The 27,005-nt window shown below is 36.4% G+C and overlaps 1 protein-coding gene across 1 annotated transcript; it reads right to left on the bottom strand.

Moving 5' to 3' along the window:
* Positions 1 to 968: 968 nt before the first annotated feature.
* On the bottom strand, positions 969 to 26,897 carry MTBP (MDM2 binding protein; the record flags this gene model as incomplete). The annotated part of the gene is made up of 20 exons (XM_010017245.1): positions 969 to 1,004; positions 2,521 to 2,586; positions 4,238 to 4,351; positions 5,506 to 5,752; positions 6,982 to 7,248; positions 10,356 to 10,451; positions 12,620 to 12,775; positions 14,144 to 14,286; positions 14,662 to 14,792; positions 16,099 to 16,212; positions 17,370 to 17,543; positions 20,218 to 20,335; positions 21,896 to 21,968; positions 22,642 to 22,736; positions 23,506 to 23,640; positions 24,226 to 24,343; positions 24,917 to 25,061; positions 26,021 to 26,079; positions 26,564 to 26,709; positions 26,824 to 26,897. Coding segments are annotated over 20 exons (2,507 nt in total), but the record flags the coding sequence as incomplete, so codon positions are not given.
* Between the last annotated feature and the right edge of the window lie 108 nt (positions 26,898 to 27,005).

Genomic DNA, 27,005 nt, shown 5'->3' with positions numbered 1-27,005 from the left:
TAACACTACATCTCTATTCATTTCAATCATGTTAGTTTCTATGATGAATAGGAAATATTTACATTGAAAACTGTAAAATACATTTGTTTTGGGAGGAACTCCTCATCTCATCATAATACTAACTCAAATAATAATCACACTAGTACAAGCTAGATGCACACCTGAGACTTAAGCAAACTGAGGCTCAATTTAGTACCTTACTGTGCTTGCAACTCAGGTTGCAATTCTTTCCATTCCATTTCACACTGGCATGCCAGCTCATACACAGCTCTCACAATAATCATTACTGCTATCATCTTGATTTTCTCCTCCTCCAGGAAAAATCTCAGAACTCTCTGATGAATTGTTTCTAAGGAGTGTTATGAAGAATACACATCAAATTATACCAGAAATTCAGCTTGTAGAACAATGATCCTTTCTTTAATGGAACTTTGCATCAAGTTTCAAAAGAAATACCTTGCTTGCACCTGCAGCATAGGAACTGTTCTTAGTTATTCTATGAAATACCAGTGGTCGATATTGTAAACAGCTGTTTATAGAACAGCAAATAGTATAAATAAAATTCTTCATGCAAAAAGGTAAAACAAAGTAGGTTTGTTATTAAAATTAAATCTGGTGGGGTTTTTATTCACATAAAAAACAAACATACCAGTTAAAAACCATACAAAGCTGTATCAAACTAAGCCAAGCTATATTGCTTTTAACAATGAAACATAATAAATACGCATATAAAATAAAACCTTTTCTCATTTGAAATTCTTTTAAAAACTAAAACTTTCAGTATAAAATCTTCAATACTTGCTACTGTGCTTGAGAACTGAGCCTATGTAAGTACACTGACCAAAGTCCTCAGGGTGTGTAGGTTCATGTGTGTGTGCATGTGAGGCAGTTTAATGCTCCTCTCACAGTCGGACACGCTCCATCTCTGCACTTTCTAGGACGGTGTGAATAGCATCAACGCAGCACCTCTACTTGCCACTCTTCTCCAAAACCCACTCAATCACCTGGGAAAATGAGAAAGCAAAGGATTTATGTAACTACAGGTCTTGAAAACAACTTGAGAACATCCCATACATTTTATCAATTCTCTATCACCACCCCGGTGGTATTTACTGAACAGGATTTAAAAGTAATCCTTTCAAAAAGGAGAAAATGTTGCAGTAAACTGAGAGATACAGTATTACCCAAGAAGTGTATTTAATTTTACAGAATGCTGTCTTTAGAAAAAGGCATTTTTAGACCCCCTGTATTGAGCTACTTCGCCCCACTCTCTCCCTATGTGCTGGCCACAAGGTGCACACACAAGGCTGAACAGTTCCCCCCTAAAAAATTCCTAAAGCCACAGAAGGAAGACTAAAGGACAATTTGTGCTCTGCTGTATCTACCACCGTTATTACTGCTGTTTCCCAAACAGGGTGGTTGTTCAGATCACTGACTCATCCTGGACAATTACATTTCCTGTAAGGTAGTTTAGAAGCATTCTCTAACACAGGCAGAGGTGGGTGGCTTAAGAGATCTCCAATTTTAATGCCTCTCTTGCCAACAGCAAACACATGTGAAACTACCAACTGTCTCCCCAGACGAAGATAGAGGTAAGAAGCAGTGAGACAGCACAATATCCCAGTTCAACACTAAACATCACAGTCCACATAGCTTTTGAAACCTTATGATCTGTAGGAAGCAATTCACAAGACAGCACAGTACAGAACACAATAAATACTGCTCTTATAGAATAAATTCCATGGGGATCTAGCAGTGCTCCTCAAGAGTTTGGAGTTTATTATTTAACTGCTCCAGTCCAAATCCTTCCATTTAATTTATTATTTTGAAAACTGTACTGTAAATATGCATGATACTTTTTTCTTTTTCATATCATGGAGGCACTTCAGCATGTTTTTATGTAACTCTTTAATTTAAATTCTGAATTTCTGGAGAACAGGAGTATTTACTCCCATCCTTTCCTCTATGCTACTGTTCACATTAGTCCCCCCTTACACACATACAAGCTCATGTGATCTCCTTCGTGCTTACAACTATTCCCAAGCTCAAAATTACTCATTTTCATTGCTTCTTTTAAGAAATTTATTTCTTTTTATTGTTTCCTAATCTTTCCATTATTGTTTCCTAACCTTTGACAAGAAATGTTACTTCCTTCAACAAAAGGAAAGAAGAATTCCCTAATGACCCAGGCTTCTCTGAAATGAAGAAAAATATCTTGTTTTTTTTCCAGTGATGTGGAAACAAACATTTATTGCCTTCATTTCCACTTATCACCATGCACATCACATTAGCAGCTGTAACTAGAACATCATCTAAAACCTCAATACATGCAACTGAAAATTTTGCCATGGGACTACCGATTGATTTTGTGAGATCAGAGAGTGAAACGAGACCCAAACAAGCCAAAGGAAGGCATCTCTTCATCTCTTAAATGTGTTGACTAAACCATCCCCCAGCCAAGCTGCCACAGCTACATTTAGCCTTGCCTAGTTACAGGAACAAATAAACCAATGGCTTTACCTGTTTAGCATTGTTATTTGCTGTTTTCTTCATTTCATCAAGGAGTCCCCTAGAAGTTTTAAGATCCTGAATAGGAAACACGAAGCCACAGAAATCAGCAAACCTCAGATTAGAGTGAGCATGTAAGAGCCCTAATAACCAGGAGGGTGTTACCCTTTTGGCAACTTGTTCAGAACTGCAGAAGAATTATTTTACTTCAAACTCACCCACACCTCTTCCCTTCGCCTCTCCCCCCCCCCAAAAAAAAGGAATAATCAAAATCTATTCCAATGGCTTGCAGCTTTCCTCACAGCAGTCCAAACCTAGCACTCAAACGTGTGATTGAGCCTTCCTAACCTTCCACACACTTCCAGATTTTGTTTATTTCTCTTAAATGAAATTCAAACTTTTTAGTCTGGATTGAAATCGTATTTCTAGATAAGCATGAAAATGAACTGTGTGCCTACATTCTGGGAAAGAACAGAGAAGAGGACTTCAGGAAAGAAAATCAGAGCAAGAAAGGAAAAACCTAGAATGTCTTGTCTGCTTTGCAGTCTGTTAGCCCAACCTAACCCACTCTCCTAAATAGAGCAAGGACATAACTTTGCTGAAAGAGAAAGGAAAACTAAGAAAATTCATTTACTACTTGTCTCCAAAGAAAAATTATACCTATGATACCATGCTTCTGAAGTACATAGCACAGAAAACGACTCAAATTGCTCCTACAGACCTGGGGCTACAGGACAGTTCAGGAGGAAAAAATCCTGCTACACCTCTCTCTAGATGAGCTTCCCAAAGGAACAGATCACTGCAGCACTCTTCTTTCTATTCTTCAACTGGAAATCGAACTGTGAACCCATCTGATTTGCCCTACTTGCTCTGCCCTACACACAGCTTCTGATTTTGGATTAGAAGATTTTCCTTCAGGGCATACACCAAGGAGATTTTAGGAGTGCTTACAGAATGCTCAGCAACTGCGTTCTAATTATTTAAGAAGATGGTGCTCATCAGCAAGATGTTCAAATGGCCTGTGTAAGCATTCAGCCCTTTTCAATGGCAACTTTACTGAAGTTGACTAAACTGAGTTTCTTCACAAACAGTGGTAGACTACAGACATAAAATACTATAGACACGCAAATGAACAGAAACAGCAGCTCAGCTTATGAGCAACGCTTTTAAACACCCTGTACTGTAATTTAACTTGATTTTGTTCCCAGACTATGTAACATAGACTCAAGCATTGACTGGCAAAGTCTCCTAACTTTGTGGAAAGAATTCTCATCTCCACCTAAAAATGAGGCTGATACAGGGTGCTGCCAACTCCGTATGTGTTAGATAGCTGTGCACATTTACAATGCATTTACAATGACTTTTGTGAGCGTGGCTGGTAACTTGAACTTATGAGTCAGTTGTTTAAGCTAATAGTCTCAGAACAAGGGAGAGCTGAGATGTTCCAGCTATGGCTGGGAGATAGCTACAATAGCTAAGGAAGCAACACAGTATAAGCATGACCTTACCTAACAGTCTACTGCTTTAATATTTTATCTCACATAGTTTAAAAATAACATTAAAATACACTGTAAAACTGTTCTTTCCACTTGACAAGTCCAAAGGCTTATCCATACACTACTAACACACCACTAAGAAGTGTCAGCTTAATCAAGTCTGAATATCCCACAGTCTCAAGTTATATTCAGGAATGGATTCACTTAACAAAGAACCATAGGAGTTTGTCTACCTTTAAGTAGAACTTTGATATCTCAAAAAGACGCTGGCTGCATGAGGCAAAGCACTTGTGATCCTCTGCAATTCCATGTTTTTGAAGAGTCTTAGCAACCACCTCCTTCAGCATCTTGGAAACAAGAGAAACAAACTCAAAAGTTCATCCCAATTATCAGCATGAAAAATTGTCTAAGGGAGGGGAAGAAACATCAAAAACAGAACACTTGATCTTTTTTGGTCTTGCCTCGTCTTCCACTGGCCAATGCCGTCAACCCACTGACAAAATTGGTAAGAGTTATTTAACAATCTACTTCATCTCCTTCATCTCAAAAATCAAGGAAATGCTTACATGTCACAGCATTACCAAGGATCAATGAATGGGGTTTGGAAGACAGAAAAAAAAATTGGTAATGGCTTGAGTTTGCTCTTCTCCAAAACACTATATTTATATACATACATATATATATACACACATACATATGTATATATAAAAATATAAAACTTTTCTTTATATTGATATTCCCTTGTTTGACACATCCATATTAAAAAAAATAAATCAGACACTACAATCAGATCAGAAAATTTATTCTGACATTCTATATATCAGAGATGTTTAAACTTTGCTGCATGTCTGATTCAATCAAACCAATTACACTTACTTGGGTCATCCCAACTCACCTTTGAATGTACAACATCAACATTCATGCAGTATCCTCTCTAGCACTCTGGAATTGATTTAAAATAAGCATCGCCAAGCCAGAAACACTTGTGTGTACTCTATTTAAAAGTGTATATATAGAGCTTATTAGAGCTATTAGCATTTAAATACTTGGTGCAACAATGTTTAATTATCTTGGTTAATGGACTTGTACCACTACTGGAATATTATTTTATTCCCAGAGTAGTCTGTTCTTTCACAATGGCTTTCACCCTTCCAGGACAGATATTTCTTTGGTGTCTTTAGGTTTTATATTAATTTTCTACATTTCAAAACTCTTATTCATTGACATCCATTCCCACCTTTTTTATTTCTAGTTGTTCTCTCTCTCAGCCTTAATTCCCTGGGCATGATATAATACTCCTTACATACTCTTTCACTCCTTGCTTCTGCAGTACCCTCTTCAGTGCCTTCAGGATTCACTTACACAAGTGAACAGAATGAAATTTAGTAGTAACAAATAGAGACGAAGACAGTTTGAGATGAAAAAAACTTAAAAAAATCAAGTCATATGGAAAGAAGTTAAGCAGATGCTTTTTCACAAAGGAAACAATGTAGACCTTTACCCGTGTATGTTTCTGGGATCTCGATTCCTTAACTGGCTTTGAAGTCTCAGATTTGGTTGCACCTGTATGACTTGCTGAGCCAGCCTTAGTGGTTACTCTGTGGGGCTGACCAGGCTGTTTCAATGGCACTGAAGCTAATGAAGCTGATCTTTCAGAGCGCCTCCTTGTTACAGCAACCACAGAGTGACTCCCACTACTTCCGCTGGCCTGAGAGAGGAGGGAATCTGTGCTCTCAGATTTGGTCAGCCTGGAAAGGAAACAAAACAGAAAAGTAGAAGAACATTTAGATTTTGTTCTGATTCTTTTGGTGCCTTTGTTTCTGCTATAGAGGCTGCTGCTGAGAGAATTAAGTACTGCACATTCTTGTGAACAGTGTCTGAAAGCAGCCAACAGAATTCTGCTATGAAACATTTTTTGCGTTAGAAGAACACTTCACTGACTGGTTTGGTCTCTGATAAATAGACCCATTGTACCTCCACTTAAAAAAGCCTAGAAAGAAACCGAAGAAACAAACTAACTAAAACCAGAAGCTTTCTGGAAGAAGAGGGAGTTTTGCGTAAGGACCCTTCACCTAGATAGCTAGGAGGAGCAGAGTTTGCTGGCCTCCAGTCTCAGGGTAAGACAAAACTTCTTGAAACTCTCTAATTTATTTTGGCCCTATAGGAATGTGACAATTCACCTTTAACTATGGGAAGTTGGGCATTATAATTCTACTGGAACATGGTAATGCTTGATCCTTAGTAATTCCAAAACTCCAATTTACAAAGTGCTAAGTACAGTCGCATCTGCTCTTGTAACTATTCACTAAGCTGCAAAAGATACAGATATTCCTAAAACCATGCCTCTGTCAAAGGCTTACTGGGATTAGATTGCAAAGGGTATCAAATTGGAAAGAAGGAAGAAGTGAAGTATTACAGTAAAAGTGAATTCAGAAGTAGTGTTACATAGCAGTTATTTTTTATTGACGCAAAGAGCTTGTAAATTCAGAGCGAGGACAAGGTACAAAGGGAAGTCTTAAAAACTAAACTTCCAGAAACTACTTTAATAAACAAGGCTGAGAATAAGCTTGAGTTTTGGTAGGTCACCTTATACCAGCAGTCCTTTAGATTAGGAATTCAATTATTCTGTTTGTACAGTGCTTAGCTTTCTAAACCTTTAGTGTATTTATACTGCAACAGCACTGACAGTTTTGCTCCTAGATGAGGCTGTCATCTTTTCAAAGGTACTTGAGACTTTGAAAGATACAACCCCAAATCTCTTAAACAAAAGCTGGCTGTGCTGCATAGTTTTGATTAATTTAATGCTATCAATGAGAGGTCACACTTAAGGAAGAAAACCAAACCTACAGAAGAGGCTTAAACAACTAGAACATCTGTCTAGGTAGCTTCACAAAAAACATTTCAGGATGGAAGATGCATTTCACAAGAAACTACTGAAGTATTTCGTGCTAAAGATTTATTTTATTCAGTGCTTTACCTTTTCTTGGGATAAAAGCAATCCAAGTCTTTTGATCTGCGTTTTACCCTTGAAGCCTCTGTTCTGAGTTCGCTTTGTAAAGACTCTCCATCAGGGACACTTCCAGGCTCTGACAAGACTGCAGGAGATGTGAGAGGACTCAAGACAACCGGCACAGGGCAGCACTCTTTGGTGCAAGTAGTCTGAGTTTCATAGCGAATAAGACGAGTTTGAAGCTCAGCATACCCCACATCTCTCTCTAAGGCTCTTCTGTTATCTAGACAGTATCTAAAATTGAAATTGGTAAGAAACCTGTGAGAGAAAGTTTCTGCTTCATTGCAACCTGAAAAAAAAACCCCAAACTTACTTTTGACAATCATGTAAGCTCCAAAGCTTTTGTGTTTGGACTCGTGTATTGTTCTGAAAGAAACCTTGAAACAGCCCAGTAAATTAACACCTGCCTGATGGATTTAGCTATATTTAAGACTAACTCCAATGAAGAAGCTGAATCATATACTACTTGTAAGACTTTACCCCGTGGTCTTATAAATAAGATTTCCATGGACATTAGCAGAATATTTTCCTTGAACAGTAAGTGCTGGATTAGGATGCTGACGATGGATTTTTTTTTACTTCTTATAGTCAGCTCTGTGTTACATCTGTATCATCAGTCTCTCTATTTTAGATTTTACTGGTTTTTGTATTCAGTCCATACTTAACAGATGTTACCCCTGTTAACATGCTAACCAGTGTGAAATACCAATAAAACAGCAGTGAGGATAGCTCTGAACTCAAATACATGATGAGCCCAGCACACCACATTGGATACAGTATCTTCAGACCTCAGACCTTGTAAGCATCCACCAAAACCTTGAGACTCAGAAAATATCAGGTTATTGCATATAAAATGATACACTTTAATATGATAATATGATCGTACAGTATGCCTCCATTTCTTCCTGGAAGAATGCAACTTTCTTATTCTAAAAAAACTAATCAAACAAGCAAAAAAACCCACCAAAATCTCTTCAATGCATATGCCATAAAAGAAACACATAGAAAATACCTGAAGAAAACATCCTGTAGTACAATATATGTAATTTGCAACTTACAAGTACTCCAGGAATCCCAAAATGCAACGACACTGACGTAATTTTAGGGAGAGAAAGGTTGTGCCAAAAACTAGGTTGCTGTGCAACTGCATTAATTGAGTGCAAGTATGAGGCAGACAGGGCATGGTACGTGTTCGAAAGGCTATTTAGTACAGATTCTTTGCTAACTGCACTCTCTGGAAACACAGCCTTTAGCTTTGTCTGTCATATGGCACTGCTATATGAGATTCACACGTTTTAAATGGTAAAAATACAGAAGTGTCACTGAACAAGCACAAGCTTCCAAGCTTCCTAATGATTATAAAGAAAAAGTGGTTGAATCAACCAAAACAAACAAGAAACTCTATTAAATATGGTGGAGCTGCAAGAGAACAAATGAACCGTGCTAAGTCAGTAAAACATACTCATGAGATTACAACAATGCAAACCGCATCTCAATTGAATTTTATCTTGTGTAAATGATTTCTAAGATTCTTTGCAAAAGACCAATGTTTCATTGCCCTGTAACTTCTACTACCTCTACTGCAGGGAAAGACAACAGTATTATCCAATGTCATTCCATCCTTTTCTTAACAGGCATTCTGAACAATGGGACCTATCTCTCAGCCCACCCTCCAAACTACTTAAGAATATTTCCTACTCTTAGGAACTCCAGACATATTCTTTATTTTTACCCCTTAACAGAGAGACATGTTAGGTTGCTAAATCTGATTTTTCCACTTTCTTCAGAGTACTTTCATATTCAAGAAGAAAATCACTTTTCTAGTAACAACGCAGTGAATCTACTTCTACAGCTGAGTAAGACTTTCCACTAGAAATAAATTCATTATCTGATAACAGTACCTTCTCTTAACTCACAAATTCCAAGGTATTTAATTTTCCTTATTTATATTCTCAGTCCCCTGAGTAATCACATCCCCTACAAAGATAAACATGTTTTTATCTTTCAAGCTTAAATTGCCATTTTACTCACTCTGCTTTAACAGCAATTACTTGCTCTTTGCAACACAGGATTCAAGTGTTTGGCACAGGTTCATTACACCAGAAATTTGTTTTAATCATAGGTTCCTCCCTTTCACACTAGTTTCTACCATCTCACTCTATTGCCTCCCTCCCTTATAGCTAGCACATTCCCCTTGTAACATCATTATCCCAGGGTTTCCCTGCTCTCCACAACATTCAGGCCCTGCTGTGGCCTCTACTTGTCATATTTTGCCATGAGAAGAGAGAGCACAAGGTGTGCCGTGCCTAATTTGAATCCCCATGCACACTCCCTGCTGAGGGTAGGCAGGTCAACAAGCTACCACATGCCAACAGACAACAGCCAAGTGCTTTTTTTTCCCCACACATGGCCAGACAAATCTGCATTTCTCCTATCTACCCGCTTGCCCTTCTACGTCTTTTGTTACAAACTTAAAAAGGCTAACAGGCTCCTAAATTACCAGCAGTTGATAGGAAAAAAAAAAATAATCCAGCACTATCATTAATCACATTATGATAGTCTGAAAATGCAATTTTAGGAGGTGGAAGAAATTTGCAGGAAGACCAAAACTGCCATCTCTGTGTTAAGACTAAGAGTCTGTCTACACAGAAGAGTTATGCTGACTTACCTGCTCTAGAGTTTGAGTATGTCCTTTTCCTCTTCTTCTCAATGACATTTATAATTTTTCTAAATGATTTTTATACAGCTACATTATGATGTTTGCCCATCTGAAGCTTTGACAAATAAGTAATGCTGGCTGTCTGGGACTCAATACAATCCTAATGGTACTGGTCCTTTTGAAGATTCCACTAACACTTGCCTGCTGGTGGTGTTTTCAGGTTTCCCAAACACACAGGTAGCCTAACAGTGGGTCTCACAAACCTTGTGACTATTAGTCTGAAAGTGCCTACAATTTAATATCAGTGTAGAAACTACTATGTAGTTCACCCATGTGCGGCTCCAGGGACTCGGTATGTACTAATGAAGCCTCTTTCCTTGCCACTTCTAACTGTGAATTAAAACTTTCAGAGACATTGAGAATAGCTACAGCAGTACAGCTTAAAAAAATCCTCACGTGTTTTTACATTACCATCAAGACAAGAGTGTGGCAATTTAAACTAGTGAATAAAGTAAAGGTAAGAAGGGGAGAGGTGACATGGGCCAAGTTGTTCCAGTGAAGGAAAAGCATACATCAAGTTTTCCATAATTAGTGTTTGTGTCACTTGAAATGTTTCTAATTATACCATGACTGGAAGATTAAAAATAATTTTGGGAAAAAAAGCCCAAGGAAGGAAACTTACTCAAGACCATGATAATGGCACCCAGTTGCTTTTTCAAAAGGCAAACCTCTGAGTTTCCGAGGAGTAAGCTCTGGTGTCAAAAGAAATGTGTTTTCACTGAAAGGAAAAAAATACAGATCTATTTTAACTAATTACAGCCAGGATAAATTAAACTTCCAGAAGTCAGAAACAAATACCTTGCCATAGGAAGACCAAACCAGTATGTATTGTAGCTAAGCTGTACCCTTTGATGGGTACAGCATCAAAGGAATATTAAAGCTTAACTGAGGTGAGAATTTAAGTTCAACTAACTAATACTTACTGTGCTATTATTATTACAGAAGCTTTTAGACACTTCAACAAGTTTAGAGATCACTGCTCCAAATACTTTATCAATCAAACCAGGCAACTATCACCACAACTATCACACCCATTTCACAATGGGACACCTGAGAAGATCCAAGAACTGACCTCCCATTTCTCAATCCAGTGCTATGATCAGTGAATTCCTTCCCTTTAGCTTCATGTTGTTGTCAAAGCTAACTGTTGCCCAGGCTTCATAACTAACCACTTGTCTCCTACAACGTTTGAATTCCAGCTAGTAACTCTCTGCAACTGAATCATAGGAACGTATGTGAAAGTATTTCAACAGAACAAGCCATAGGAAAACAGACAAAAAGAGCCTGCTGCCAGATCCTAGCATATGCCGTAAAGTCACATCCCATTTATTCTTCCCAAGGAAAGGAAGAGATGAAGGCAAGATGTATCAGTATCTGAAACTTACACATTGCTTCAAGTTTTACTCACATAGACTGTCTCTGCATCATTACCACTGGAAAAATTATCTGGGAAAAACATCCAGGAAAGACGTGATACTGAATTTAGCAAGATGGTAATTTAGAAAGACAGTCAGCCAAAACTCTAGTCTATCAAACGTCTATTGAAGCTCAAACATGGAAAACAAGTGAAAAAGGCTTTAAATTCACTAGTCACTCATAAAATCGCTTTTTAACTCCTGTGGGTCAGGAAAACCTTTGGGTCTGTTTTCACTGTGCTTGAACATCCACTGTGCAAACCATTCTTCAAGAGAATTGAAGTATTCTATGCTATGAAGGTTCTCTGGAGTCCTTTGAAAAATCGGGGATTAAAAAAACCCCAAACATTTTTGTAGCTAGCAAATTATTCACTTCTTTCCAACACAACTCATTGGAATTAAAATATTTTACATTATAGCCAAAATTCTAAATCATCTACACTCATTAACTTAACAGTTCTGTAGAGGACTCTCAATCTTCACTATGTATTTTCTAACTTGCTTGAACTCTCTGCTCAGAACATCTTTAGGTTAATTTCAAAACTCCAGTAAGTATTTTACACAAGTCTCCAAAATCCTACAGAACCTTTCCCTTTCACAAGACCTCTTAATTTATTACACATAATGAAGTTTAAAAAAGTATCAAGGGCTATATCTATTCAATTATTCAACATTTAAAAGGTCAACAAATATAACACTAGTGACTGCAAAGATAGTCTTGCTTACCTAGCAGTCTATGACACACTTCAGAAATAGCATAGGCTCTGCTTCTACAAACCCTATCTGACTCTTATACAGGTTGGGCTTAACTCTAGCAGATGTTCAGATCCTGAAAATTACTCCATTAGATCCCTGTATCAATCTTCCTGCTGGAAAAGCAATGGTTAATACACTAATACTTACCCACAGACACACTACTTGCAAAGCAGCCAGAATAGACAAGCTTCGTTTAAAGAGCAATTTACCACATAAAAATATCGACAGGAATGCTGGACCAGCATGACATTAGACCAGCACAATGAAATAGGCTGAGCTATTGCCTTTTTTACACTTTAGTTGCCTTCCCACCTAGTCTCCCCTCCACTGAATGAAAGAAATCACACCAATAAAATTAAATTTCTGCCACAGTAACTTCTGCTTTGCTGGAAATACTCTTTTGGAAATGGACAAGTATGGTGGTGACAGCCTGTAGCACAGCCATGGCAAAGGTCTACTGGCATGAGGTGATTACTTTGTTAATTAAATTCATAGGGCCAACATCATCATCTCTAGCCATTTCAGATTCGTAAAGAACTAAGTAGCAAGACCAACTGGAGGACCATAACTTGATTTCACTGGCAGGCATGCGATGAAAAGATGTTGCAAGTTACAAACTGAAATTCAGTTAGACCATTCTGAGACACTCGTTCAGTTGTTACTCACATTCCCCTACATCAGTTCTGAGAGTGGTTTTGATCTGCTGAATTCATACCGTTTGGGTATTTGTAGTGGTTGAAGATCACCAATGGGCAGCCCTTCTGGTGTGAAGTATTTCAGTAATTCTTTAGCATCGAGCAATGTCAATGACTCCCGCTGGCTATCTTTATGCCCCAGCAATTGCTCAGATGAATGGGCAAACATAGGAACTCTGAAACAAGGAAAAGAAAAAAAATAAAAGACCAATCTAAGATTTTTTTTTTCTTTTCAATCTTTTTGTTGGTAATCTCATTGTAGTTAAAGAAGAAAATCACTGCTAGTTGGGAGCAATTAGAATGTATTGCCAAAGTAAAATGAACAACATTGCTCCTTGAGAACATTTACACGAGTGTTCATGGTAAAGTATATTTGATGCAAATTCTCTACCATCCTACTGAAGAAAAGTTATTTTTTCAAGATTTTAGTGCACAGTTGTGAAATAAAACCTGGGAAGAATAATATTTGTCCCTTTTTTCCGTTTAGAAAAGAGACATACAACATACAGCAAAGGAACTATGAAGTCACTACTGCATGCAACTCTCAGCTCTATTTTATTTTCACTGCCCTCAATCAAGGATAGCAAAATTCTCTCTTGTACTGTCAAGCAACATGCTGAGCACTGACTCAGGATAAGCAGAAGATAGACAGTTCAGAATGAAATAAAAGTTAACTGACTATGAAACAGAAAGGTCCTTCAGGAAGCTTTTCAAAAGCTAATTAGAAGGAAGAACTTCATCTCTTCAAGAAAAAAAAAGTATTAATAATAATAATAACCATGAGAAAGCAGAGATATAATATGAGAAGTTCTGACATGCAAAACTCCAATCTACATCATGGCCAACTATGGTATTTGAAAGACAGAAATGGGACAGAACTGACTAAGAAAAAGGTAGCTGGACACCTGGCTCTAAAGATCTGTCAGCAAAAAAATTAGGAACAACAAAGATTGTTAAGTCTTACATAAAAGTCAGATCTACACCAAAATCAGTAAGCTGTATAAAGTAAGACAAAGGTCTATAGGTTTCACGTTCATAGCACTGAAGGAAAAAGAAAACTAAATATAAATTTCAAACCTAAAACCAATGGGATCTTCTACTTGAAAATTACTTGAGAACCAATACTAGGTACTGACTATTTAAGAAATATGGTACATGGTGACAAAAATTGCTGTACTATCTTCATTATTTATGCCCCAGAGTCTGTTGGGAGAGAAAAAAAAAAAAAGAGGTTGAATATTTTTCTACTCTCGCTACTATTTTCCATTTGTAATTTTGGTAATTTAATTTTGGAACTATGTTACTTTTAGCTAACTTTCAGTTCTGTTTAATCAATAGAAATCAAAACAATGATACTTTAAATACCAAGAAGATACGCCTTTGAAAATGGACAGAAACTTAGTTTCTGCCTTAAGCAATGTTTCCTCTTAAAGATTATGAATATATTTGAAAGCAGTTTACAGAATGGCTATCAACATCTACAGTTACCTTACAGTAGTGCTTAATGGCCACTACAAAGATAATCTCCAGTATTTTGCCATTACCTCATTTTTTGTTTGGTTTTTTCAAAGTTTTCCAAATTCTGAAGAACATGTCTTTCTGGCCATTCCAATGGATTCGGCTCCATTAAATCAGGTTCTGCAAGTAATATACAGTGGATAACCTTTAATAGAAATAAAGCAGCTTCCTCTTTAAAGAAATACATATATTTATATAAACTTCTTTATAGATATTCCTTCATATGTATATACATACATACATATATTTATATATATGTAAGTATATAAGGAAAATCTGTCTGGTGCTGTGATAAGAAATGTTTTCTGCATGCTTTTTTTGTCAAGGAAAAGAAAGGAAGCAGTTACTGCAAAGGTAATTTCAGTTTGCATAAAAGGCCTAGAAAGCTACTTTACTTTTCTATTTTCCCTCTTCTGGTAAAAGATTCCCCTCCTTTTAGTAAAAAAATTATCAACAAGAAAATACATCAAAAGAGAATAAGCAGTGTATTTTCTAAATAGCAATACTTACCAAAAGTCACAGTGCATGACCTAGTTTTACTGACAACCTTCTGAAGAACAGGGTTAGAAAGACCACTGTTGCACAGGTCTAAGAAAGATTCTCTTGTAAGCTCTAGCAATTTTTTGAGCTCACCAGTAGAAATAACTGGAGGCTGCTCAGTCAATTCCTTTCGCTCTGTAAAAGGAAAGAGAAAGAAAGAAAAGTTACTGCACCTGTTAAGTAACAAAGAATAACTGGAGGGAGGGTGCTAAAAACCAACCAAACAACAAAATCCACAAACACACGTTAGTTAACTGGTCACAATAGTGACTGTTACATGGGCAAGTGAAAAATCCTTGCAGAAATCACATGAGAATCACCTTTTTACAGCCCTTTAATTTCTGTATATGTGAACTTCTGAGTATATCCAGGTTTGAATTCCCCAGAGACAAACATCTGCACTTGCTGAACCTAAACATGAAAAGCTCCCATCTGCAAAGCCTCCTACCCACCTATTTTTACTCCTGTTGCAGGAGGGTAGCTCCAACATAAGTGATAGCCTGTTCTATTATCTTTGGTCAGAATATTAAGGGTGAGGTAATTCTGATATGACTTAAGATGATTAGCAAATCCCAACTGCTCCTGTTCAGTCTTCATCCTAATGGAAATGAGTGACCCACTCAAAACAAACTAAAACATAAGCTCTAAAGAAGCCCCAAGCTCAGGGTTAAAGTAGACAGGAATCTGAGAATGACTGCAAGTTGGTGGGGGTGGAAGACAAGACTATTAGCAGATATCTTATTATTCTTGATCTGTTATTCTGTTACTGGTAATACAGTTATCTTCACAGTATGCCATTTTCAATAATCTGGCCAATCTCTTGGAAACAGTTTTTGCTTTAATTGACTCATAAAGAGACTTAAAAGAGTCTTAAAGCAATGGACTTAGATGGAAAAAAATCAGGACAGTAAAACATACTTCTCATTAAAGTAATGAAAATCTACAGAGGATGACCTTTCAGTTATTGTTATGAATGATGTATCATGACATATGTAACAAATCTCCAGTGCATACTTCTCTGCTGTGTAAGACTTCTGCAAGAAACAATAAAAAGCCCCTGAAAACCCCAAACCGGAATTATTTCTGTAGAAGGCACATCCAGCAGTAGGGAGTTTTGGAGGGAAAAGACATAAACAAAAAACAAAGCAGAGAAAAAGTTAATTACCACAGAATTATTCCAAAACTCTGCTCAAACATTCAGAGTATTAGTGTAACAAACACCCACCAACTTTAAAGTTCAGTGTCCTCTCTTCCTCAATACTTAAGTCAGTATCTGACATACAATCATGGATATACTACAGAAAGTTTCTTTTTAAAGCTCCACTTTTTTCTTCACAAAGTGATCGGCCCACTTCTGTAAGGTGAGCAGTCACATTCAGTTTGAAATAAAGACCTTTTAAATACTGGTTTGAGAACTACCAGTGTTTTCCCCATTACTTACTCAGATATTCCTTCAAGGCAAACAGTTGGAGATGAGTCAGTTTCTTTTCTCTCTGTACAATCTCCTCTCCACAAAAATTTGGCAGGGACTTGATAAAGTCAGCAATAAAAAAGCCTGTAGAGATTAGGAGAAATTTATTATTAAGATTCTCTCATAGCACTTCACAGACACCAAGTCATTACTTCTTTTAGGAAGATGGAAACACAAGGGACATACAAATTTCCTGCTCACAGGAAACAACCAGACTTTCAAATACAGCTGATCATTTGAAATAAAAACAACAACAAAAAGAAATTAATTACAACTGAACATCAGGGGATAGCTTGGAATAGATATCTGACCATGTTTTTGAATTTCTGTACTAAACCAATGTAATGACAACACAATAAACACAACTAACATTAAAGAAGGTAAAAAGATCCTCAATTTGCTGCCAGGAAAGAAAGAAGTTTTCTCCCAACATCTGGTCTAGGACTTTCAGTCTTCTGACAGTGTACTAATGGGATTTTAATTAGGACAAATGGTAAGTAGTCAGTCATATCACACATGGATTTATTTCAATAATCAGGAACTAAGCGGATAAGATGCAGGTCACTGTGCTCTTTATCAGTGTTATTGAGAGCAAATACATGAATTAGCAGAGTTATCCACTACATATAGTTGTAACACAACAACTACTTTAAGATAAATGCCTACATACACACTCTCACCTAGTGGAGCAGCTACGATACAAGTGCTAGCTCATATCCTAACCACTTTACAATAATGTGGACATCTGCAAAGTAATTGAAGACATAGTCATGAAATTCAACTTGCCTGCTCGCCTTGTGGGTTTTACTTGTGGGTTTTAAATCATCAGTTAAACAGGCTTGTCAACAGCTGATTGCCTTGAGTTTAGGTATGGGTTGGTCATTCTTTACACCAACAATACCTACTTTTTAAACTTTAAGTTTTTGCAAATTTGATTTGCATTTGCATTATTTGGATGCCCCTGTACATTAAAACATTTACAACCAGTCTCAGTTATGAGAAATGAGTGAGTACAACTTCACAGTCAATTTAAAAATATGGTACTAGTAAACTGTGTGAATAAATAAGTCCTTATATTTTTTACCAATTTGAAAAAATATTGCTGAAAGAGTATTCAAAGCATACTATTCCTCTGTTTTCTCCATTTTAACACAGACTGCAATGAATAAAAGGAACATATAAATTTTAGTAGTGCTTGCCTATATTCAGATACTTTCAAATAGATAAGTAATAATTCTTACTTGACTCTGTTTCTTCTGCTCTTGTGTTCAGCTTTCCATTTACTGCAGCAAGAGTGGCCGTACCATTGATCTGGCTAGCAGAATGAATCAAGGTTGCTTTACATCCTCCAGAGCCATTCCCTTGTAGCAAGAAATAATATCGGCAGGATTCTCCTTTCAGTTCAATTTCTGGAACTTAAACACATCAGGACATAACTGTGAAACACCCTCAGGAAAACAGCTTTAAAACAAGCTATCATTCACCATCAAAATTCTTTCCCTTGCTCTCTTTTGTTCTGTAAGAAATGTTACTGACAACTTTTCAGGAAACACACTAACTACAGCTGATATTTACCCCTTCAAAAGTTACACGCTGAAGGGCATGGAAAATCTATGAGCTACAGCAGCAAAGATGAGTTTGGACTATGCTGCTGGCTTTAAGCTAGCGTGTTACCAGAACTGAACTCCTGTGACCATAGCAAGGACCAGCTTTCCAATGCAGGCTACAAAGTACACCTGGGAACTCTACAACTGCCAACCAAGAGAAATTCTTCAACTGATCTTCGTAAAAGGCAAGCCTTTAACTGGCAAAATCACATTTTAACCATGAAACAATGAAGAGTTAAGACAAATAGTGTGTTAGGTATGTACTGATTAGAGAAGCATCTGTTCTGCTAGGTTAAGAACAGGCATCTTTGCATATGTGGGTTCAATAATGGTAAATGTAAATGGAAGAACATACATCTGTAGAAGAAAGACTGTACACGCTCTTTCCAAGGAAGCTGCATTATTCAGTAGAAGAATTTCATTCACTGCTTTATACTTGTGCATAGCCTGGGTAAGAGACAAAAACTTTCTATTTTTAAACACTGGCACATAGTATGCACTTTTGATAATAAATTAATGTAGGAATTGATGGTAACGGTGAAAGGATGGGTTTGCTATCTTTTTACATAAAATAAACCATTTTTTAGCACATTGGCAGATGTAGAAATGGAGAGAATGAAAACTTTTTGCAGTACTAGCTTTTAAAAGCCAAATCGATTTCATAAGATATCTGCAGTGCCATCTCAATAAATAACTTAAGGGCAGCTTGATATTTATTAGTATTACACGTTTGTTTGGAACAAATGTAAAGTATTTCAGTCTTTCTTGAAAAGTTTGATAGGGAAGAGAAGAGTGGGGAAATCCCACTACCTCAATACATACATCAAAAAAAGAAGAAAAGAAAAGAATAAGAAAGAAAAAAGATTCCAAACATATTTTCACTATTGCGCCATTCCCCATTTCCCTAGTCTTTTGAAATATTTTCCTCTTCCAGTTTATGCTGGCATCACAAAGCTGATTCCTCATGGGAGACACACTATTTTTCATTTTAATCTTAGTTAGTATTTGAGAACTACCAAGTCAAAGAATTACACTTTTCCACAGACGAGATTAAGGTTTTGCAAATCCTTAGTATAGTCAGATGAATGGCAACCACTAAAAAATTAAGTAGTTTTCAACTAAACAATCAAATATTTTTAAATGGCTGTGTTTTTCCTCCTATTCTACATTTTGTTCAAGAGCCCTAATAAGAACCTATTGTTTATTACTGATCACATTACAGTTAATACTTGTACAAAATCCTTCTCTGGAGCATAGGACAAAGATCATCTTGCAGGCACTGGGGATCTTAGAATCATAGAACAGTTTGGGTTGGAATGGACCTTCAAAGGTCATCTAAGTCCAACCCTCCTGCAATGAGCAGGATCTTCAACTAGGTCTCTCTCTGCTCTACTATCTCCAAACATGCAGAGATCATTAAAATCTGTATACTGCCAGCACCCACTCCATAGAATTAAGCTTCTTACCCTGTTATACAGCTCTTCCTAACTCCTCTCAATTTTTTGCCTATCCCAAAACCTGAAAGAATGTTTGTTAAGATGTGTTAAGATCCCAGAACCTGAAAGATGTCTGTAAAGCATCCTCATCTGCATACTTGTTTACAAAGGCTACCTCTGGCTGGTAACAGAAGTCATTGTTCCTTGGAATCTGCATGAATTATATATTAGACCAGTGTACTAATAATAAAATCACATAAGGCAGCAAAATCCTACATCTCATTCTGTCCTAGATAAGTGCTTCAAGCAGTGGGCTATTGCAAAGCTCTTTTAGCCTGATGTTTTCAAGTCCCTACAAACCTCACGGTCACTACTTGTATACTGCCTGTACACATACTGACTAAGAAACTCTACCCAGTCTTGATCTGCAGCGATTCTGTTCTCTCACTTTCTGAATCAAATTTGTAAACATTGGCACACTGTGCACGAAGAGTCAGCTGCCATCAGTATAGCCCCATAAGGAAGAAGGAGCACATTCTCAATCACTAGTTAAGTACAATGGTTCTCAGGGGATTGGAGGTATCCAGCGCTTCCTGATGTTTTGTATTTTCCCAGTAAGAGGTAGAAATTAAATGCAAGTGCACTGAGGAACCTCTGGAAATTGCTAAGTGAGAAGGGAAGCACCCAAGTAAAGCACACTGGATTTCTATCTGCAGAAGCAAAGCTCTTTGCCAATGGATTGTATAATCACCTTAGAAACGTGTGTGGAAGCTGGATCTTACCTGACAGGACAAAGAAATGGTTTAAAGGAGATGCAGTTTCTCTACAGCTTGCCATGCTGTTGTTAATAATTTCCCCCTACAACAATCTGCATAGCTGAACTCATATTCATCAAAACTTTTTGTATCAATGAAGATTACAATCACTGACTTAATTTCAATGAAGAAAAAAAGGGCATCCCAAATGTATAGAAAAACCCCACCATATAAATATATATACACATACGCACAACAAAATGTATCTGTAGTCATCTTCCTTTTACCTACCAGTAATGACCTTGGGTTTCCTAGTCATATATTCTTTCCATTTCTTGGTACTCAGCTGGGTAGGGGATGGGATCACTACACTGCTTACATTACACGGCAATGTAAATAAAGCTCCCACCTAAATAATGAGAGCAAATACAATTCATGCAATATTACTGAAACTGGGTTTAAGTTTCATTCTTGAGCTGCTTATTAGCCTCTATTCCAAATATACCTCAATTGAAGAAAAATCTCTTAACACTTCTGTCATTCACATCAAGATGGAAAAGCATCTGACACTAAGCTGTAAAAATCATACTTACTTTTTGCCTCAGTTGAGGGCTCATTAACTGCTGATCTTCTATTTCATACATTAAAAGGTATTTGCTACGAATTACGAGTATTTCAGTAACCTGGCTAGAAACACTTCTGTAGAGTAGTATCCAGAACAAAAAGAAAGTTCAAAGATACAGCTGGCATCAGCAACTCTGCATTCCTTTGAAAAACATGTAATTTTTTTCCTCCCTATATATTATCCTTTTCGATTAATAGGATACTGGACTGTGATTATGTCTTTACATAAATTTCAGGCCAATAAGCACTAACAGAAAAAAAATGCATAAGTATTTGACTACTTAAGCAATAAACAATGCTTCTACAGCTATCACAAAAGCCTACAAATGCATCATACTTCTAGTAGTAGAGCGGAAAAAAAAATCCCTATGAAAAATCATTATCTTGAAAGAAATACTCAATTCAACGTGTGTGGACTTTATAAAGTAGCCTGAGAATGTGTTTTAACTATTTCTTTAAAAGAACTAGTAGAAATGCAAGCTCTTAGATTGTAAAAGATAAAATGAACACTACCTAGAATATTTACTAATATATATACGCCATATATTGGTATATATATTAATATAAAACTATTCCAAAATGTACAGCATTAGAAAAAGGACTTCTTTCTTTTCTGCTAAGCATAATAGAGTGGCAAGAGAAGAAAAAAGTTACTTAAAATCTAAATAACAAGCTGAAGATGAAAAGTACAGCCTGATAATGGAATACCACCTCCGCAGTAAACAAACAACACAAGTTATTCATTATAACTGTACCAGCATTTTCACATTCCAGGTTCTGTTTTAACTGACGTAGATTTATTTTATAAACACTAAAAAAAAACCTTTCCTAAACAAGCATATATCACCTTAAACATTCAGGAGAAACATCTTCAAATAATACTGTGGCTATGAATAAACATGCTATCATTCCAAAGGGAGAGTGGTGTGGAAAATTAGCCCTGACAACATTTCAAGAACTTTTTATCCAAAATTAAAATGGAACAGTAGAATATCCATGTGCAAAATTAAAAAGCTTGCCACTTGAGACTAGCTAGATACATTTTGTAGGCTGCAAAAGCCTACCTTTTGCTAAAAGAATAGCTGAATTATGATAGCACAGAAATTGTCTGTCAGAATAAAGTTACAAAATGTTTTAGGAGATGGTAACTTTGCTAAGGTAAAACCATTCAGTGAACTTACAAATTGTTCAGACCTGTATAGCATGCACCTTTAAAAGTCAAATTTGCTTTAGAACTGTCCTGGGAGTTTGTACAGAGACTAGGTTTTAAAATACTATCCTTGTATCTTTTATGAGCAATATACCTACTTTCATTTTTCTGCTATACCTAAATAAAAGATTTTACCTTCTCAGAGAGGGAAGAAAACTGGTCCAAAAGCAGCGTAGATGTTTCCTTGATACTGTTTCTTGCCAGGCACCTGAACAGAACAGTTTAAGGAACCTCATCTTCACAAAGAACTGTATATCTCTATTTTATAAATCATGTTACCATCATATTTCAAATAAGGACTGCAAGTGTCTAACATTTGACACTCCAGTACTGCAAAATATATGAAAGTCACCCTTCCAGGCAAAGTGAATGATGAAATACACCACTGACATCTCTAATATAGGCAAGCATAAACAGATACTTATAAATTCATAATCCAGGCAGGCTTATAAAGCCTAAGATACTATTGTTACACCGAGACTTGTACCAAAAGTATAAAACCAATAGAAATACACCTTGAGATATCTGCAGCATACACAACCCAAGAGAAAACTCTGCAATACCTTGGTACGGATCTTGCACATACACAATAAAAACATTTAAACTTACACAGCAGTAAAAATTTCTCTTTTCTTTTCCCACAAACAGCATATACAAAGTACATGTGCAATAATACCAAAAATAGCTGTTTCTTATCAGTGTAATTTTAATTGTGACTTTAAAAAATTGAGTTGTGAAGAATCACTGTGGCTGTTTAGGCAGGCTAGAATAGAATGAGCCCTTGTCAACCCTCATGTGTTGCTTGCATAGGTAGATCCTGATTGCTTTCTTTCTGCTACAGACCATTATCAGTAGTAGTTTAAATTCTTAAAAAAGGATACAGCTCAAATTCCAGATCTGATATAAAAATGGAAGGTAGGTCAGAGAGCACCACCATCTGTAAAAATTCTAGTGCAGAACCATAGTAATGAAAAACCTGAAAAGAGATCAGAACAAAAATATCTGTAACACTGTATATGATGCTATCTCAGTGGAACTCTCTCAAGCGTTTTATACCTCTGAAAGAGGCACAAAGGAATGTAAAGAGAAAAGCATTTCACAATACCGTATGAAACATGAATATATAAAAAATAAGGAAGGTATTTATTTCTGTTTAATGGAACTTATTTTGCAGAATGTCAACTGTGTGCATCAAATGGGTTGTAACTCTTACCCAAACCCAAAGAAAAATACTATTTAGAAGGAACAGACAAATGCAATCCAAAATATGTATTTAAACAATGAGAACGATCATCTCTTAACTGGTATTGGCTTTCAAAAACAGTTTTTTGCTTTCATCAACAAATACAGTCCTGGAGTTCCCATTGAGTATCTGCTTCCAGTGGAAAACATGAAACAGCAACAGTTAATTTCAAACAAATAAACAATCAAACTTTTAAAATTAAATAGAAAATGTTAGATAATACAGAATTTATAAAAAATCATTTATTTTGAGTTTTGACATTAAACAATCCTAATTTCTACTTGACAAAAATGTTGGTATCACACTCATAACAGCAAACAGATGAAAGTTCAAGGACCTGTTTGAGAACACACATGAACAAAAGTAGTCCTCAATCTTATGCAATCATTACTTTCATGTTTAATTTTCAATTCTAACTAAGGTTTGTCAATTAGTAATTTTCTCAGGAAAATAAAACAGAAGAATTCTAGAGGCTCAAAGAAAGATCATGAATAATACTTGCCTCTGGCAAAACATCAGTATTCCTTGATTGTCGCTCTCCTTTAACAGCAAAGCAGGAACTTAAATGTGAAGTGCTGAATGTCTTTGCTGAAGTGCTCTTCATACAAAAGTCTGGAAAACTAACTTCTGATCCAAACTGGAAAAAGGGAAAATAGACAACAAATGTGTCAAAAGACAGAAAAGTTATTTCTCTTCAGCCAGTTGTCAGTATTACTATTTTAAACAGTTAGTATTACATTTGTTTCCAACAGATCTGTAAAAATATTACTTAACCAACTACTATATCCAAAACCTTAATACCGAAAATGTAAACGATGTCTTTCACTATCAAAAGCTATCAGTCTTTGCAGAAACATTAGACGTGTGCGTGCAACAATGATTTAGTTAGCTGACAATGATTTTTGATAGATACGAAACAATCTAATTTTGAACAAGCAGCAATAAGGTAAATATTTCAGAGGAGAGCACCTGGATTTCTGAAATTCCAATCTTGATGCCCTGATCTCACTTATCCTTTCATCATGCTAAAAAAGCAAGTTGTTCCCCCACCCAGCCTCACCATTCCTCAACCAACGTTCCCACCTACATTTCACTCTACCTCTTTGAATTACACTGTCAAAACCAAATTTCGCTTAAAGACACTATACTGTAAAATACGTGCTTTAAATGATGTACACAGATGCTTCAAAAGAACAACCACAGCTGAGAAAAGTTATTTTACCTTTCTTTCCCATATCTGAATCTTTCCTCTCCAGAGTTCATTTGAATCAATGATATTCATGATATTATCTGAAGAAACAAAGGCTGCTGATAGATAGTCTGCAATCTTTTGCCAGCTACTGTAAAAGTAAGAAAGAATTAACCTTGCCAAATTTATTACTACAAATTAATAGGAAGTGCAATTTGACAGAATTTACATGAGACCTACATAATCATTTTACAAAACCTGGAAAACTACTATCAATACAAATTATTATGTAGCACAGTACAACTTCAAAACATTGTATGCACAGTGAAGCCACTAGCAATGTAAAGAGAAAACATTTTCACAGAACAGTTTGGGTTGGAAGGGACCTTCAAGATCACCTAGTTCCAACCCCCCTATCATGGGCAGGGATACCTCCCACTAGACGAGGTTGCCCAAAGCCCCATCCAAGCTGGCCTTGAACAATTCCATTTTACCTTCTGCTCTCACAGAAACAGGAACTTCAGAAGACTTGCTTCTTTGCTTGCCCCTCTGGTTAGGGCATGCATATACAATAAATCAGCATGAGTAATTCCTCTCCTCAGACAATAACAAAAGACAGATCTACGTATTTTCAAAGTATACGTGTAAAGTACTCAAGACCCTGATACACAACTAACACAAAACAAAAGCGACCTTGTTTACAGACCTAAAATAAATGGCATACCCTTTAAAGTCATTTGCTGCAATAGTGATTTTTGCAGAGTGCCATTCTCTCAGGTGTTTCAGGGCACCGACAACAGGTAAGCAGTCTTTTAACTTGGGTCCATCCCGTTCAACAGCCTGCAGTATTACATCAACCATTGCTCTGCCTGTAAAAACAGTTACATATGAATCAAAATACCATTATTCATTAAATTATTCCATCATTTAAAGATACAAAAGTACATCACCAACTAAATGGGCTTAAAGATCAACGTCAAGCAACTTCAGCAAGATTTAAAACACTTTCCATGCATTTTAGCTCATCTCTCGCTGCTCCTCTCAGATTAGCACAAAATATTTTGCTATTCACTCAGGTACAGCGGGTCTGTACCTTTCTCCTCTCTCTCAGCACTGAACTTCACAGATCAGAGTTGTCTCCAGTACAATTACACTGTGTCACTTTCCTCCTTTTAACACCTGTGAACTGCTATTTCTCATTCTCTCTGCATTCAGTTCCTTTGTGGTCCCAAAGCAACTATTGCAACACCATGTAACCCTAACATGTAAGGTAATATGCATCCAGTAATATGCAGTTTATAAAATCTGAATGCAATAGTTCTGTGTTTTTTCATGCTCCTTGGCTCCCACACACAAGCAATCATCTGTCAAATCAGGTGCAAGATGAATTTTAACAGCATACAGTGGTTTCCCCACATGAACAACAATTATTTGTTATTATAATGTGACAAGATGATACCTTCCATTTTTTTCATAAAAGCTTTCTATGGTTGAATGTTGAGTTTTGTATTGCTCATTGTCTATTGCTACTTTCGTGCCATTTCAGATGGAAAAATTAATTACACATATTAAAGAATTCGCCTTAAACTCTACTGAAATACAGCCTTCCAAAGAAACACGCAGCAAAATACTCTGTAAGCTGATCTGCAATGCCAATCACACTCGAATTCCTTAAACTACTTGCAAGAGTGGCATATAAGTTAATTCAACTAACAAACCAACATCCGCTGAATTCTTCCATTTGACGCTGATTTTACCAGATGAGGTTTCAGAGTAATTACTAAACAAGAAAAAAAAACCAATCTCATTTGAAATTAAGAGAGATTACCTTGAGCTGGCAGTTTATCAGCTAACTGATGCAGACTTTCTGCAGCTTCATCATAGATACTGAAAATGAAGAGCAATATGGTTGGAAAGAAAACATAAAGTCATTCAGAAACAAAAAGTTACAACTAGTAACTACTACTTGATGTAGGTATCTTATATCATTAAAATTCTGCACTAACATATCTAAGCAATGAGATATACTTATCTTCCCTTTTACTGAGGCAGAAGTAGGCTAAATGACTTCAAAAAAATCTGCAGTAAAACTGGAAGTAAGATTCAAGATGGATTAGCAAGAAACTTCTTTTTCTATATATAACTGTCAGTTGTTACAAAACTGTTCAGTTATTCTATAAGAATTACCTGTAGCTAAAAAAATAAAGCTATGTTAAACAAAATAAATTATTTTTAGTAGTAGTGGGGATTGTTCATAGTTAACTCTTGCTTTGGTAATAACTTTTACTTATTAAATTGTCTTTATTCCCTTGGGTTATTTCTGTTAAATGTCAGATCACTATACATCCAATAAAAATACCAATATGCATACTCAGTCATAGAGAGTGACTCTCTACTGTTACTGTCATCTTCCTCAAAATTTTGTATGGCTCCCAGGCATTCATCAATACTTGTCTGGAGACAGTCTTCATTTTTCTGTGTGTCAAAATTTATTTCCTCCCAGTCAGAACTGCAGAACTAATCAAACAAAAAGAATTATTTAAGCAAAAATAAATTTGAACACCACAGTTTTAACTTGCACTAAAGACAGACAGCTGAGGAACTTACAGTGGGGGAAAGGGGAAATTTTACCTGATAATAACCACATATAACATGTCTTGCAAAATACCATTTCTTGGCTCCTGGAATGCCAGCCACTGAACATGCTGCAAAGAGATAAAACAATTATTTAAAATAATAAATCCACAATAATCCATTCTACCTATTATAATTAACATCTTCTGAAAGAATCATAGAATAGTTAGGGTTGGAAA

The sequence above is a fragment of the Nestor notabilis genome, unplaced genomic scaffold (assembly GCF_000696875.1).
Source record: "Nestor notabilis isolate BGI_N333 unplaced genomic scaffold, ASM69687v1 scaffold8596, whole genome shotgun sequence".
Classification (NCBI taxonomy): Eukaryota; Metazoa; Chordata; class Aves; order Psittaciformes; family Psittacidae; genus Nestor; species Nestor notabilis.
This window is presented reverse-complemented; position numbering and strand designations above follow the sequence as displayed.